Raw genomic sequence first — 17,823 nt, 5'->3', positions numbered from 1 at the left:
TCCCTGGCTCCCTCATCTGCAACAGACTGCATACTTGCCCCTCTCTCCATGACTTTTGCATTTACCTCCCTCACTAACCCATCTATAAACAAATTAAACAGCCAAAGACATCCTTAACTTAGAACCATTCACTCTCCTTTCTTCTTACTCCTCCACATACCTTACACCCTAGATAAAAAAAACTTCTCTGCTTCCAACAGCTATCCTTTCACTCCATATATTCTTAAGACCCTCCACAAGGCATTCCTATCAACCCTATCTTTGATATTCTTCAGATCCATAAATGCCACATACAAATCATTCTGTTTCTCTCAGTATTTTCTTATGTACATTCTTTAAAGCAAACACCTGATCGATACATCCTCCAGCACTTCTGAAATAACATTATTCCTACCCAGTCTGATGCTTTGTACATGCCTTCATCCTCTCAATCAATACCCTCACATACAACTTACTGGGAACACTCAACAAACTTATACCTCTGTAGTTTGATCACTCACCTTTGCTTTTATACAATGGCACTATACAAGCATTCTGCCAGTCCTCTGGTTCAGTTGCTGACTAAAGTCTTGAACGTCCATTGGCAAGCTCACTGCTCTCATATTTGAATCATGATCCTATCAGAACCGTTGTGAATCTCGAGTGAAAATACGTGCCTCAGTCTGGTAACAGAACAGCTCTGGTGAGGGTTGAGGTGACGGATACAGACTTACCAGTGAATTATGGAAGGACTGAGCGAAAAAGATTTTGAACGATCAGGGCCTGAATATGCAGGAGGGTGAAAGGCATGCATGAAATAGAGTGAACTGGAACTATGTAGTATACAGGAGTCAACAAGTTGTCAACAGACTAAACCAGGGCATGTGAAGTGTCGGGGGTAAACTACAGAAAGGTCTGCAAAGCCTGGTTGAGGATAGGGAGCTGTGGTTTTTGTGTATTCACATGACAACTAAAGAATAGATGTGAGTTGATGCAGCTTTCTATGTCTGTTCCTGGTACTAATTCTCTAACACAAGAATTGGCGATCAACTATGAAAAAAGAAGTTTTGAAATGATTAACAATGTATCAACACCTTCCTAGAAAGGCCCTACAGGTAAGAAGAAATTCTAAGCACAGAAAATGTCACAGACATAGGAGTTACTGTAAATGTAAAACCTGAACTCAAGAAATATATTTATTAACAAAATAGCATTTTCAGTCCAAATGATGAGTGGTATGATAATGAAAATTTCTACAAGAGACAGGAAACTGATGATGAAACTTCAGAATATGTGTAAGAAGCAGAATAAAATATTGCTGTGTTGTATGTTCATCAGATAAATTGATGAAAAGAACAAACTCAAAAGAATAAAGAAACTATCTAGTAGTAAAACTGATGGAATGGAGCTTATGAACCATCATAAAATTGCACAGTAACAAGCTATACAGCCAAATGTGTTATAATGGAACACAGATTTCCATGCTTATAAAAATGCTTCTTACTTTCATACTTCATGCACTAAGTTGATTCTTGATGATCAACATCATTCAAAACACCTCAATTAACAAAATGCTTCCATTCAATCCAGTTCCCAATCATCCCCCTATCACCTTCATCTGAAATAACCTTAGCCCTAATCAGTTTTCTCACTTCAGTAAACACCCACTCTAATGGACTTCAGTGTATCATGATTCAGTATCTAACAGACCCCTTCTGATCCTGTTGGACTACTTTTGGGATTTAGCGGACATTTCCGTAAATATTTGGATAGCACTGCAGTGGAATTTATTAAAAAGGGGGTGACTGTGTAGTTGATTGGTTGGTAAGGATATTCAATGTATGTATGGATCATGGTGAAGTGCCTGAGGATTGGCAGAATGCATGCATAGTGCCATTGTACATAGGCAAAGGGGATAAAGGTGAGTGTTCAAATTACAGAGGCATAAGCTTGTTGAGTATTCCTGAGAAATTATATGGGAGGGTATTGATTGAGAGGGTAAAGGCATGTACAGACTATCATACTGGGGAAGAGCAGTGTGGTTTCAGAAGTGGTAGAGGATGTATGGATCAGGTGTTTGCTTTGAAGAATGTATGAGAAAAATACTTAAAGAAACAGATGGATTCATATGTAGCATTTATGGATCAGGAAAAGGCACATGATTGGTTGATAGATATGCATTGTGTAAGGTTTTAAGAGTATATGGTGTGGGAGGCAAGCTGCTACAAGCAGTGAAATGTTTTCACCAAGGATGTAAGGCATGTAGGAAGAGAGGAAAGTGATTGGTTCCCAGTGAATGTCGGTTTGCAGCAGGGGTATGTGATGTCTCCATGGTTGTTTAATTTGTTTATGGATGGGGTGGTTAGGGAGGTGAATGCAAGCGTTTTGGAGAGAGGGGCAAGTATGCAGTCTGTTGTGGATGAAAGCGCTGGTAACAGATTCGGGTGAGAAACTGCAGAAGATGGTGACTGAGTTTGGTAAAGTGTGTGAAAGAAGAAAGCTGAGAGTAAATATGAATTAGAGCAAGGTTATTAGGTTCAGTAGGATTGAGGGACAAGTTAATTGAGAGGCAAGTTTGAACGGAGAAAAACTGGAGGAAGTGAAGTGTTTTAGATATCTGGGAGTGGACTTAGCAGCAGATGGAACCATGGAAGCAGAAGTGAGTCACATGGTGGGGGAGGGGGCGAAGGTTCTGGGAGAGTTGAAGAATGTGTGGAAGGCAAGAACATTATCCTGGAGAGCAAAAATGGGTATGTTTGAAGGAATAGTTGTTCTAACAAGGTTATATGGTTGCCAGGCATGGGCTATGGATAGGGTTGTGCAGAGGAGGGTGGATGTCTTGGAAATGAAATGTTGGAGGACAATATGTGGTGTGAGGTGGTTTGATTAAGTAAAGAAAGGGTAAGCGAGATGTGTGGTAATAAAAAGAGTGTGGTTGAGAGAGCAGAGGAGGGTGTGTTGAAATGGTTTGGACACTTGGTTAGAATGAGTGAGGAAAGATTGACAAAGAGGATATATGTGTCAGAGGTGGAGGGAAGAAGGAGAAGCAGGAGACCAAAATGGAGGTAGAAGGCTGGAGTGAAAAAGATTTTGATCAATCAGGGCCTTAACATACAGGAGGGTGAAAGGCGCGCAAGGAATAGAGTGAATTGGAACAATGTGCATTACTGAAATCAACATGCTGTCAATGGATTGAACCAGGGCATGTGAAGTGTCTGGGGTAAACCATGGAAAGGTGTGTATGTATATATATATATATGTGTATGTGGATGGGTTGAGCATTTCCTCATCCATTTCCTTGCACTACCTTGCTGATGCGGGAGACAGCGATTAAGTATGATAAATACATAAAACTTCTGTAAAACTTCATTACACTCCAAATTTACTCCAGTAAATTAAGGCAGACTAAGTTAGGTATGTAAAAGTCAGTTAGTTCCCAACCTCAGCTCAGGATGCTGGGTGACAGAAAATTGTGACCCTCTTGCTCATCACCTGGGTGCATTTTTCCTTTATTTCAGTAATATATATATATATATATATATATATATATATATATATATATATATATATATATATATTCCCTGGGGATAGGGGAGAAAGAATACTTCCCACGTATTCCCTGCGTGTCGTAGAAGGCGACTAAAAGGGAAGGGAGCGGAGGGCTGGAAATCCTCCCCTCTGGTTTTTTTTTTTTTTTTTTTTTTTTTTTTTTTTCCAAAAGAAGGAACAGAGAAGAGGGCCAGGTGAGGATATTCCCTCAAAGGCCCAGTCCTCTGTTCTTAACGCTACCTCGCTATCGCGGGAAATAGCGAATAGTATGAAAAAAAAAAAAAAAAAAATATATATATATATATATATATATATATATCTTTCTTTCATACTATTCGCCATTTCCCGCATTAGCGAGGTAGCGTTAAGAACAGAGTACTGGGCCTTAGAGGGAATTTCCTCACCTGGCCCCCTACTCTGTTCCTTCTTTTGGAAAATTAAAAAAAAAAATGAGAGGGGAGGATTTCCAGCCACCCGCTCCCTTCCCTTTTAGTCGCCTTCTACGACACGCAGGGAATACGTCGGAAGTATTCTTACTCCCCTATCCCCAGGGATAATATATATATATATATATATATATATATATATATATATATATATATATATGGTGTGAGGTGGTTTGATCGAGTAAGTAACGTAAGGGTAAGAGAGATGTGTGGAAATAAAAAGAGCGTGGTTGAGAGAGCAGAAGAGGGTGTTTTGAAATGGTTTGGGCACATGGAGAGAATGAGTGAGGAAAGATTGACCAAGAGGATATATGTGTCGGAGGTGGAGGGAACGAGGAGAAGAGGGAGACCAAATTGGAGGTGGAAAGATGGAGTGAAAAAGATTTTGTGTGATCGGGGCCTGAACATGCAGGAGGGTGAAAGGAGGGCAAGGAATAGAGTGAATTGGAGCCATGTGGTATACAGGGGTTGACGTGCTGTCAGTGGATTGAATCAAGGCATGTGAAGCGTCTGGGGTAAACCATGGAAAGCTGTGTAGGTATGTATATTTGCGTGTGTGGACGTGTGTATGTACATGTGTATGGGGGGGGGGGGGGGGGGGTTGGGCCATTTCTTTCGTCTGTTTCCTTGCGCTACCTCGCAAACGCGGGAGACAGCGACAAAGTATAAAAAAAAAAAAAAAAAAAAAAAATATATATATATATATATATATATATTTCTTTCTTTTTCTTTCAAACTATTCGCTGTTTCCCGCATTAGCAAGGTAGTGTTAAGATCAGAGGACTGGGCCTTTGAGGGAATATCCTCACGTGGCCCCCTTCTCTGTTCCTTCTTTTGGAAAATAAAAGAAAAAAAAATGAGAGGGGAGGATTTCCAGCCCCCCGCTCCCTCCCCTTTAAGTCGCCTTCTACGACACGCAGGGAATACTTGGGAAGTATTCTTTCTCCCCTATCCCCAGGGATAAAATATATTATATATATATATATATATATATATATATATATATATATATATATATATATATATATATATATATATATTTTTTTTTTTTTTTTTATACTTTGTCGCTGTCTCCCGCGTTTGCGAGGTAGCGCAAGGAAACAGACGAAAGAAATGGCCCAACCCCCCCCATACACATGTATATACATACGTCCACACACGCAAATATACATACCTACACAGCTTTCCATGGCTTACCCCAGACGCTTCACATGCCTTGATTCAATCCACTGACAGCACGTCAACCCAGGTATACCACATCGCTCCAATTCACTCTATTCCTTGCCCTCCTTTCACCCTCCTGCATGTTCAGGCCCCGATCACACAAAATCTTTTTCACTCCATCTTTCCACCTCCAATTTGGTCTCCCTCTTCTCCTTGTTCCCTCCACCTCCGACACATATATCCTCTTGGTCAATCTTTCCTCACTCATCCTCTCCATGTGCCCAAACCACTTCAAAACACCCTCTTCTGCTCTCTCAACCACGCTCTTTTTATTTCCACACATCTCGCTTACCCTTACGTTACTCACTCGATCAAACCACCTCACACCACACATTGTCCTCAAACATCTCATTTCCATCACATCCATCCTCCTGTGCACAACTCTATCCATAGCCCACGCCTCGCAACTATACAACATTGTTGGAACCACTATTCCTTCAAACATACCCATTTTTGCTTTCCGAGATAATGTTCTCGACTTCCACACATTCTTCAAGGCCCCCAGAATTTTCGCCCCCTCCCCCAGCCTATGATCCACTTCCGCTTCCATGGTTCCATCCGCTGCCAGATCCACTCCAAGATATCTAAAACACTTCACTTCCTCCAGTTTTTCTCCATTCAAACTCACCTCCCAATTGACTTGACCCTCAACCCTACTGTACCTAATAACCTTGCTCTTATTCACATTTACTCTTAACTTTCTTCTTCCACACACTTTACCAAACTCAGTCACCAGCTTCTGCAGTTTCTCACATGAATCAGCCACCAGCGCTGTATCATCAGCGAACAACAACTGACTCACTTCTCAATTAATATGGGTAAAACTGAAAGTTGATGGAGAGAGGTGGGTGATTATTGGTGCATATGCACCTGGGCATGAGAAGAAAGATCAAGAGAAGCAAGTGTTTTGGGAGCAGCTGAATGAGTGTGTTAGTGGTTTTGATGCACGAGACCGGGTTATAGTGATGGGTGATTTGAATGCAAAGGTGAGTAATGTGGCAGTTGAGGGAATAATTGGTATACATGGGGTGTTCAGTGTTGTAAATGGAAATGGTGAAGAGCTTGTAGATTTATGTGCTGAAAAAGGACTGATGATTGGGAATACCTGGTTTAAAAAGCGAGATATACATAAGTATACTTATGTAAGTAGGAGAGATGGCCAGAGAGCGTTATTGGATTACGTGTTAATTGACAGGCGTGCGAAAGAGAGACTTTTGGATGTTAATGTGCTGAGAGGTGCAACTGGAGGGATGTCTGATCATTATAATATATATATATATATATATATTTTTTTTTTTTTTTTTTTTGCTTTGTCGCTGTCTCCCGCGTTTGCGAGGTAGCGCAAGGAAACAGACGAAAGAAATGGCCCAACCCACCCCCACACACATGTATATACATATGTCCTCACATGCAAATATACATACCTACACAGCTTTCCATGGTTTACCCCAGACGCTTCACATACCTTGATTCAATCCACTGACAGCACGTCAACCCCGGTATACCACATCGCTCCAATTCACTCTATTCCTTGCCCTCCTTTCACCCAACTGCATGTTCAGGCCCCGATCACACAAAATCTTTTTCACTCCATCTTTCCACCTCCAATTTGGTCTCCCTCTTCTCCTCGTTCCCTCCACCTCCGACACATATATCCTCTTGGTCAATCTTTCCTCACTCATTCTCTCCATGTGCCCAAACCATTTCAAAACACCCTCTTCTGCTCTCTCAACCACGCTCTTTTTATTTCCACACATCTCTCTTACCCTTACGTTACTTACTCGATCAAACCACCTCACACCACACATTGTCCTCAAACATCTCATTTCCAGCACATCCATCCTCCTGCGCACAACTCTATCCATAGCCCACGCCTCGCAACCATACAACATTGTTGGAACCACTATTCCTTCAAACATACCCATTTTTGCTTTCCGAGATAATGTTCTCGACTTCCACACATTCTTCAAGGCTCCCAGAATTTTCGCCCCCTCCCCCACCCTATGATCCACTTCCGCTTCCATGGTTCCATCCGCTGCCAGATCCACTCCCAGATATCTAAAACACTTCACTTCCTCCAGTTTTTCTCCATTCAAACTCACCTCCCAATTGACTTGACCCTCAACCCTACTGTACCTAATAACCTTGCTCTTATTCACATTTACTCTTAACTTTCTTCTTTCACACACTTTACCAAACTCAGTCACCAGCTTTTGCAGTTTCTCACATGAATCAGCCACCAGCGCTGTATCATCAGCGAACAACAACTGATTCACTTCCCAAGCTCTCTCATCCCCAACAGACTTCATACTTGCCCCTCTTTCCAAAACTCTTGCATTCACCTCCCTAACAACCCCATCCATAAACAAATTAAACAACCATGGAGACATCACACACCCCTGCCGCAAACCTACATTCACTGAGAACCAACCAATCACTTTCCTCTCTTCCTATACGTACACATGTCTTACATCCTCGATAAAAACTTTTCACTGCTTCTAACAACTTGCCTCCCACACCATATATTCTCAATACCTTCCACAGAGCATCTCTATCAACTCTATCATATGCCTTCTCCAGATCCATAAATGCTACATACAAATCCATTTGCTTTTCTAAGTGTTTCTCACATATATTCTTCAAAGCAAACACCTGATCCACACATCCTCTACCACTTCTGAAACCACACTGCTCTTCCCCAATCTGATGCTCTGTACATGCCTTCACCCTCTCAATCAATATCCTCCCATATAATTTACCAGGAATACTCAACAAACTTATACCTCTGTAATTTGAGCACTCACTCTTATCCCCTTTGCCTTTGTACAATGGCACTATGCACGCATTCCGCCAATCCTCAGGCACCTCACCATGAGTCATACATACATTAAATAACCTTACCAACCAGTCAACAATACAGTCACCCCCTTTCTTAATAAATTCCACTGCAATACCATCCAAACCTGCTGCCTTGCCGGCTTTCATCTTCCGCAAAGCTTTTACTACCTCTTCTCTGTTTACCAAATCATTTTCCCTAACCCTCTCACTTTGCACACCACCTCGACCAAAACACCCTATATCTGCCACTCTGTCATCAAACACATTCAACAAACCTTCAAAATACTCACTCCATCTCCTTCTCACATCACCACTACTTGTTATCACCTCCCCATTTGCGCCCTTCACTAAAGTTCCCATTTGCTCCCTTGTCTTACGCACTTTATTTACCTCCTTCCAGAACATCTTTTTATTCTCCCTAAAATTTAATGATACTCTCTCACCCCAACTCTCATTTGCCCTTTTTTTCACCTCTTGCACCTTTCTCTTGACCTCCTGTCTCTTTCTTTTATACATCTCCCACTCAATTGCATTTTTTCCCTGCAAAAATCATCCAAATGCCTCTCTCTTCTCTTTCACTAATACTCTTACTTCTTCATCCCACCACTCACTACCCTTTCTAATCAACCCACCTCCCACTCTTCTCATGCCACAAGCATCTTTAGCGCAATCCATCACTGATTCCCTAAATACATCCCATTCCTCCCCCACTCCCCTTACTTCCATTGTTCTCACCTTTTTCCATTCTGTACTCAGTCTCTCCTGGTACTTCCTCACACAAGCCTACTTCCCAAGCTCACTTACTCTTACCACCCTCTTCACCCCAACATTCACTCTTCTTTTCTGAAAACCCATACAAATCTTCACCTTAGCCTCCACAAGATAATGATCAGACATCCCTCCAGTTGCACCTCTCAGCACATTAACATCCAAAAGTCTCTCTTTCGCACGCCTGTCAATTAACACGTAATCCAATAACGCTCTCTGGGCATCTCTCCTACTTACATAAGTATACTTATGTATATCTCGCTTTTTAAACCAGGTATTCCCAATCATCAGTCCTTTTTCAGCACATAAATCTACAAGCTCGCGTGTCATAGAAAGCCACTAGAGGGGACGGGAGCGGGGGGCCAGAAATCCTCCCCTCCTTGTATCTTTTAACTTTCTAAAATGGGAAACAGATGAAGGAGTCACGCGGGGAGTGCTCATCCTCCTCGAAGGCTCAGATTGGGGTGCCTAAATGTGTGTGGATGTAACCAAGATGTGAAAAAAGGAGAGATAGGTAGTATGTTTGAGGAAAGGAACCTGGATGTTTTGGCTCTGAGTGAAACGAAGCTCAAGGGTAAAGGGGAAGAGTGGTTTGGGAATGTCTTGGGAGTAAAGTCAGGGGTTAGTGAGAGGACAAGAGCAAGGGAAGGAGTAGCAGTGCTCCTGAAACAGGAGTTGTGGGAGTATGTGATAGAATGTAAGAAAGTAAATTCTCGATTAATATGGGTAAAACTGAAAGTTGATGGAGAGAGATGGGTGATTATTGGTGCATATGCACCTGGGCATGAGAATAAAGATCATGAGAGGCAAGTGTTTTGGGAGCAGCTGAATGAGTGTGTTAGTGGTTTTGATGCACGAGACCGGGTTATAGTGATGGGTGATTTGAATGCAAAGGTGAGTAATGTGGCAGTTGAGGGAATAATTGGTATACATGGGGTGTTCAGTGTTGTAAATATATATATATATATATATATATATATATATATATATATATATATATATATATATATATATATATATATATATATATATATATTTTTTTTTTTTATACTTTGTCGCTGTCTCCCGCATTTGCTAGGTAGCGCAAGGAAACAGACGAAAGAAATGGCCCAACCCCCCCCCATACACATGTACATACACACGTCCACACACGCAAATATACAATACCTACACAGCTTTCCATGGTTTACCCCAGACGCTTCACATGCCTTGATTCAATCCACTGACAGCACGTCAACCCCTGTATACCACATCGCTCCAATTCACTCTATTCCTTGCCCTCCTTTCACCCTCCTGCATGTTCAGGCCCCGATCACACAAAATCTTTTTCACTCCATCTTTCCACCTCCAATTTGGTCTCCCTCTTCTCCTCGTTCCCTCCACCTCCGACACATATATCCTCTTGGTCAATCTTTCCTCACTCATTCTCTCCATGTGCCCAAACCATTTCAAAACACCCTCTTCTGCTCTCTCAACCACGCTCTTTTTATTTCCACACATCTCTCTTACCCTTACGTTACTCACTCGATCAAACCACCTCACACCACACATTGTCCTCAAACATCGCTGTCTCCCGCATTTGCGAGGTAGCGCAAGCAAACAGACGAAAGAAATGGCCCAACCCACCCCCATACACATGTATACACATACACATCGACACACGCAAATATACATACCTATACATCTAAATGTACACATATATATACACACACAGACACATACATATATACCCATGCACACAATTCACACTGTCTGCCTTTAATCATTCCCATCGCCACCTCGCAACACATGGAATACCATCCCCCTCCCCCCTCATGTGTGCAAGGTAGCGCTAGGAAAAGACAACAAATGCCCCATTCGTTCACACTCAGTCTCTATATTTTTAGGGAAAATGATTTGGTAAACAGAGAAGAGGTAGTAAAAGCTTTGTGGAAGATGAAAGCCGGCAAGGCAGCAGGTTTGGATGGTATTGCAGTGGAATTTATTAAAAAAGGGGGTGACTGTATTGTTGACTGGTTGGTAAGGTTATTTAATGTATGTATGACTCACGGTGAGGTGCCTGAGGATTGGCGGAATGCGTGCATAGTGCCATTGTACAAAGGCAAAGGGGATAAGAGTGAGTGCTCAAATTACAGAGGTATAAGTTTGTTGAGTATTCCTGGTAAATTATATGGGAGGGTATTGATTGAGAGGGTGAAGGCATGTACAGAGCATCAGATTGGGGAAGAGCAGTGTGGTTTCAGAAGTGATAGAGGATGTGTGGATCAGGTGTTTGCTTTGAAGAATGTATGTGAGAAATACTTAGAAAAGCAAATGGATTTGTATGTAGCATTTATGGATCTGGAGAAGGCATATGATAGAGTTGATAGAGATGCTCTGTGGAAGGTATTAAGAATATATGGTGTGGGAGGCAAGTTGTTAGAAGCAGTGAAAAGTTTTTATCGAGGATGTAAGGCATGTGTACGTGTAGGAAGAGAGGAAAGTGATTGGTTCTCAGTGAATGTAGGTTTGCGGCAGGGGTGTGTGATGTCTCCATGGTTGTTTAATTTGTTTATGGATGGGGTTGTTAGGGAGGTGAATGCAAGAGTTTTGGAAAGAGGGGCAAGTATGAAGTCTGTTGGGGATGAGAGAGCTTGGGAAGTGAGTCAGTTGTTGTTCGCTGATGATACAGCGCTGGTGGCTGATTCATGTGAGAAACTGCAGAAGCTGGTGACTGAGTTTGGTAAAGTGTGTGAAAGAAGAAAGTTAAGAGTAAATGTGAATAAGAGCAAGGTTATTAGGTACAGTAGGGTTGAGGGTCAAGTCAATTGGGAGGTGAGTTTGAATGGAGAAAAACTGGAGGAAGTGAAGTGTTTTAGATATCTGGGAGTGGATCTGGCAGCGGATGGAACCATGGAAGCAGAAGTGGATCATAGGGTGAGGGAGGGGTCGAAAATTCTGGGAGCCTTGAAAAATGTGTGGAAGTCGAGAACATTATCTCGGAAAGCAAAAATGGGTATGTTTGAAGGAATAGTGGTTCCAACAATGTTGTATGGTTGCGAGGCGTGGGCTATGGATAGAGTTGTGCGCAGGAGGATGGATGTGCTGGAAATGAGATGTTTGAGGACAATGTGTGGTGTGAGGTGGTTTGATCGAGTAAGTAACGTAAGGGTAAGAGAGATGTGTGGAAATAAAAAGAGCGTGGTTGAGAGAGCAGAAGAGGGTGTTTTGAAATGGTTTGGGCACATGGAGAGAATGAGTGAGGAAAGATTGACCAAGAGGATATATGTGTCGGAGGTGGAGGGAACAAGGAGAAGAGGGAGACCAAATTGGAGGTGGAAAGATGGAGTGAAAAAGATTTTGTGTGATCGGGGCCTGAACATGCAGGAGGGTGAAAGGAGGGCAAGGAATAGAGTGAATTGGAGCGATGTGGTATACCGATGTTGATGTGCTGTCAGTGGATTGAATCAGGGCATGTGAAGCGTCTGGGGTAAACCATGGAAAGCTGTGTAGGTATGTATATTTGCGTGTGTGGACGTATGTATATACATGTTTATGGGGGTGGGTTGGGCCATTTCTTTCGTCTGTTTCCTTGCGCTACCTCGCAAACGCGGGAGACAGCGACAAAGCAAAAAAAAAAAAAAAAATATATATATATATATATATATATATATATATATATATATATATATATATATTTTTTTTTTTTTTTTCGCTGTCTCCCGCATTTGTGAGGTAGTGCAAGGAAACAGACGAAAGAAATGGCCCAACCCACCCCCTTACACATGTATATACATACATGTCCACACACGCAAATATACATACCTACACAGCTTTCCATGGTTTACCCCAGACGCTTCACATGCCCTGATTCAATCCACTGACAGCACGTCAACCCCGGTATACCACATCGATCCAATTCACCCTATTCCTTGCCCGCCTTTCACCCTCCTGCATGTTCAGGCCCCAATCACTCAAAATCTTTTTCACTCCATCTTTCCACCTCCAATTTGGTCTCCCACTTCTCCTCGTTCCCTCGACCTCCGACACATATATCCTCTTGGTCAATATTTCCTCACTCATTCTCTCCATGTGCCCAAACCATTTCAAAACACCCTCTTCTGCTCTCTCAACCACGCTCTTTTTATTTCCACACATCTCTCTTACCCTTACGTTACTCGATCAAACCACCTCACACCACACATTGTCCTCAAACATCTCATTTCCAGCACATCCACCCTCCTGCGCACAACTCTATCCATAGCCCACGCCTCACAACCATACAACATTGTTGGAACCACTATTCCTTCAAACATACCCATTTTTGCTTTCCGAGATAATGTTCTCGACTTCCACACATTCTTCAAGGCTCCCAGGATTTTCGCCCCCTCCCCCACCCTATGATCCACTTCCGCTTCCATGGTTCCATCCACTGCCAGATCCACTCTCAGATATCTAAAGCACTTTACTTCCTCCAGTTTTTCTCCATTCAAACTTACCTCCCAATTGACTTGACCCTCAACCCTACTGTACCTAATAACCTTACTCTTATTTACATTTACTCTTAACTTTCTTCTTTCACACACTTTACCAAACTCAGTCACCAGCTTCTGCAGTTTCTCACATGAATCAGCCACCAGCGCTGTATCATCAGCGAACAACAATTGACTCACTTCCCAAGCTCTCTCATCCACAACAGACTTCATTCTTGCCCCTCTTTCCAAAACTCTTGCATTCACCTCCCTAACAACCCCATCCATAAACAAATTAAACAACCATGGAGACATCACACACCCCTGCCGCAAACCTACATTCACTGAGAACCAATCACTTTCCTCTCTTCCTACACATACACATGCCTTACATCCTCGATAAAAACTTTTCACGGCTTCCAACAACTTGCCACCCACACCATATATTCTTAATACCTTCCACAGAGCATCTCTATCAACTCTATCATATGCCTTCTCCAGATCCATAAATGCTACATACAAATCCTTTTGCTTTTCTAAGTATTTCTCACATACATTCTTCAAAGCAAACACCTGATCCACACATCCTCTACCACTTCTGAAACCACACTGCTCTTCCCCAATCTGATACTCTGTACATGCATTCACCCTCTCAATCAATACCCTCCCATATAATTTACCAGGAATACTCAACAAACTTATACCTCTGTAATTTGAGCACTCACTCTTATCCCCTTTGCCTTTCCTTGTACAATGGCACTATGCATGCATTCCGCCAATCCTCAGGCACCTCACCATGAGTCATACATACATTAAATAACCTTACCAACCAGTCAACAATACAGTCACCCCCTTTTTTAATAATAAATTCCATTGCAATACCATCCAAACCTGCTGCCTTGCTGGCTTTCATCTTCCACAAAGCTTTTACTACCTCTTCTCTGTTTACCAAATCCTTTTCCCCAACCCTCTCACTTTGCACACCACCTCGACCAAGACACCCTATATCTGCCACTCTATCATCAAACACATTCAACAAACCTTCAAAATACTCACTCCATCTCCTTCTCACATCACCACTACTTGTTATCACCTCCCCATTAGCGCCCTTCACTGAAGTTCCCATTTGCTCCTTTGTCTTACACACTTTATTTACCTCCTTCCAGAACATCTTTTTATTCTCCCTAAAATTTAATGATACTCTCTCACCCCAACTCTCATTTGCCCTCTTTTTCACCTCTTGCACCTTTCTCTTGACCTCCTGTCTCTCTTTTATACATCTCCCACTCAACTGCATTTTTTCCCTGCAAAAATCGTCCAAATGCCTCTCTCTTCTCTTTCACTTATAATCTTACTTCTTCATCCCACCACTCACTACCCTTTCTAATCAACCCACCTCCCACGCTTCTCATGCCACAAGCATCTTTTGCACAATCCATCACTGATTCCCTAAATACATCCCATTCCTCCCCCACTCCCCTTACTTCCATTGTTCTCACCTTTTTCCGTTCTGTACTCAGTCTCTCCTGGTACTTCCTCACACAAGTCTCCTTCCCAAGCTCACTTACTCTCACCACCCTCTTCACGCCAACATTCACTCTTCTTTTCTGAAAACCCATACAAATCTTCACCTTAGCCTCCACAAGATAATGATCAGACATCCCTCCAGTTGCACCTCTCAGCACATTTACATCCAAAAGTCTCTCTTTCACGCGCCTGTCAATTAACACGTAATCCAATAACGCTCTCTGGCCATCTCTCCTACTTACATACGTACACTTATGTATATCTCGCTTTTTAAACCAGGTATTCCCAATCACCAGTCCTTTTTCAGCACATAAATCTACAAGCTCTTCACCGTTTCCATTTACAACACTGAACACCCCATGTATACCAATTATTCCCTCAACTGCCACATTACTCACCTTTGCATTCAAATCACCCATCACTATAACCCGGTCGCGTGCATCAAAACCACTAACACACTCATTCAGCTGCTCCCAAAACACTTGCCTCTCATGATCTTTATTCTCATGCCCAGGTGCATATGCACCAATAATCACCCATCTCTCTCCATCAACTTTCAGTTTTACCCATATTAATTGAGAATTTACTTTCTTACATTCTATCACATACTCCCACAACTCCTGTTTCAGGAGTACTGCTACTCCTTCCCTTGCTCTTGTCCTCTCACTAACCCCTGACTTTACTCCCAAGACATTCCCAAACCACTCTTCCCCTTTACCCTTGAGCTTCGTTTCACTCAGAGCCAAAACATCCAGGTTCCTTTCCTCAAACATACTACCTATCTCTCCTTTTTTCACATCTTGGTTACATCCACACACATTTAGACACCCCAAACTGAGTGTACGAGGAGGATGAGCACTCCCCGCGTGACTCCTTCTGTTTCCCATTTTTTTAGAAAGTTAAAAATACAAGGAGGGGAAGATTTCTGGCCCCCCGCTCCCGTCCCCTCTAGTCGCCTTGTACGACACGTGAGGAATGCGTGGGAAGTATTCTTTCACCCCTATCCCCAGGGATAATATATATATATACATACACACACACATACACACATATACACACACATATACATATATATACATATGAAAAATGTAAGAAATAATTTAGAAAACTGAAACTTCTAGCTTGAAATGAACTGAAAAAATGAAAGTCACATAATGGTTCAGCCTCTGGCTATGGAAAAGGGAAATGTATAATTTATTCATATATGTTCTCTTCACACATACACAGTTTTACATTGATTTACAATAATTCATTGGTGCAATATCATCTATTATGCATTTACATCTGCAAACATAATTTGAAAAGAGATTTCAAGATGGAACAACACAGCTTTGTCACTGCCTACCAGTCTGCAATAGGAGCCTGCCTGGTGAAAATGTACAAAAACTTAGTGCCCGTTTTTCATATAATTGCAGTTTTTAATGGTACAAAGTACTGCCTTTTTATATCAAATCATGACAGAGTAAAAAGTATTCTATGTGCTAAGAGATCCAGGAAACACCACATCATTGCCTAAAAGCTGAAAATTATCGAGCATCATGAGAGTGAAGAGTAGCTTGCACCCCATGCATGCCCTATTAAGTAGATTTAGTGGACTCTAGGTGATCCTGGAATTATTTCCTATGGAGTCAGTCCTTCCCACTCCTTGAATAACTCAAGCCTTCAAGAAATTTAGTTAGGTTTCCATTATAACTGGACACTTCATTTATCAATGCCCACAGAAAAATTCAGGATGTAACACAATTTGGCTTCAAACAGACTACCCATTCCCCACAATTAGTCCATTAGAATGGGGGTTTATCTTACATCTATTCAAATGTCTCTTTAGTAGTTCACTTCTCCTTGTACCATTTACTCAACTACTGTATATCTTCCTGACCAACCTATCATTTGCCATACATGCTATATGACCATATCATCCAAATACACTTCTGTTCATGCCATTTAACCTCACATCTTCATTTCTAATTCAACCTATCATCCTAATTCCAATTATTCTGAACAAATCACCCAAATTATCTTTGGACATCAATCTTTTGTTAAGTGGCAGGTTACTATGAACATTAATCTAGACATGTGATGTTTGACAAGTTGAACTTTCAGCACTTTGTAGGCTCTGTTGGCTACCCCTAAACGATAACCCAAATAAAGAATAAAAATGTTAAAAAGCGATTGTTAGTGTAACTTGCACATAGAGGAATAGATGTTTTTCCTAAATCAGAAATGGTTATATCTTAGTAAGATCTTATGAAGAAAAAATTATTTTCATATTGCTATGCATCCTTTCATAAAAAAAAACTATTCTACTTTTCTTTGCATAATGAGAGAAGGCCACAAAATTCATATAGAATACCAAAAAGGTAAATTTTGACCAATCCAGACATTTACACATGGGTTTCACAGAGCACACCAGCTGTAAGATAAGCACCCCATGCAAGCTTCTTGCACACATTTGTGTTTAAATTTTTTCAATTCACCAGATGTTTCAGTGCACCAGCAATTTTTCTCCTTGTCAAACTACTTCCAACTCAAACTTTCCCTCTTGTAGGCATAATGACAGTAATAGGAAATCAGTTAACAAGGCGAGAATTAAAAATGATTTTTCCTTGGAAGTTACTCACCTTCCCTTGAGAGTCGAGAACAGCAGTGTGACCTTCTCCAAGGACAACATACAGTACTGGTTCAGAATAAGACTCTAAATTGGGGACCAGTGTGGGTGTTGTACTGCAAGTAATTGACCACAGTGAAATTATCTATGCAATAAACAAAAAATATACATATACACATACATATTTATACAAATATAGTTACTGTAATCCCAGCTAAAAGTCAATCCACTTATTAGTACAGTTTCATTTTAACATAGCTGAGATATTAGGGAACATATTTAGTAAACATAGGATGTGACCTGGTTTAATGGAGCTTTTCAACAAAATTCATCACCTTTTTAAGTGATGAACTAGAGATTAATGAAAGGCAAAGAGTGTGCAGCACTGAAATAAGCCACTATAACAAGTTAAAATATTCAAGAAGGACATGCT

General features: G+C 41.5%; 2 protein-coding genes across 3 annotated transcripts in view; one reads left to right on the top strand and one right to left on the bottom strand.

Moving 5' to 3' along the window:
• Nucleotides 1-17,823, top strand: part of LOC139754581 (regucalcin-like) — a 549,227-nt gene that overhangs the window by 186,680 nt on the left and 344,724 nt on the right. The gene's annotated exons all lie outside the window — the stretch shown is intronic.
• Nucleotides 1-17,823, bottom strand: part of Herc4 (HECT and RLD domain containing E3 ubiquitin ligase 4) — a 163,422-nt gene that overhangs the window by 106,045 nt on the left and 39,554 nt on the right. For both annotated transcript variants that reach the window (XM_071671972.1, XM_071671971.1), the window contains exon 7: nucleotides 17,404-17,506. In XM_071671972.1, coding sequence (XP_071528073.1) covers nucleotides 17,404-17,506 — 103 coding nt within the window. The remainder of the gene's footprint in view (nucleotides 1-17,403; nucleotides 17,507-17,823) is intronic.

The sequence above is a fragment of the Panulirus ornatus genome, chromosome 17 (genome assembly GCF_036320965.1).
Source record: "Panulirus ornatus isolate Po-2019 chromosome 17, ASM3632096v1, whole genome shotgun sequence".
Classification (NCBI taxonomy): Eukaryota; Metazoa; Arthropoda; class Malacostraca; order Decapoda; family Palinuridae; genus Panulirus; species Panulirus ornatus.
Note: the sequence above shows the minus strand (reverse complement) of the source record. Positions and strands in the feature narration are given on the sequence as shown.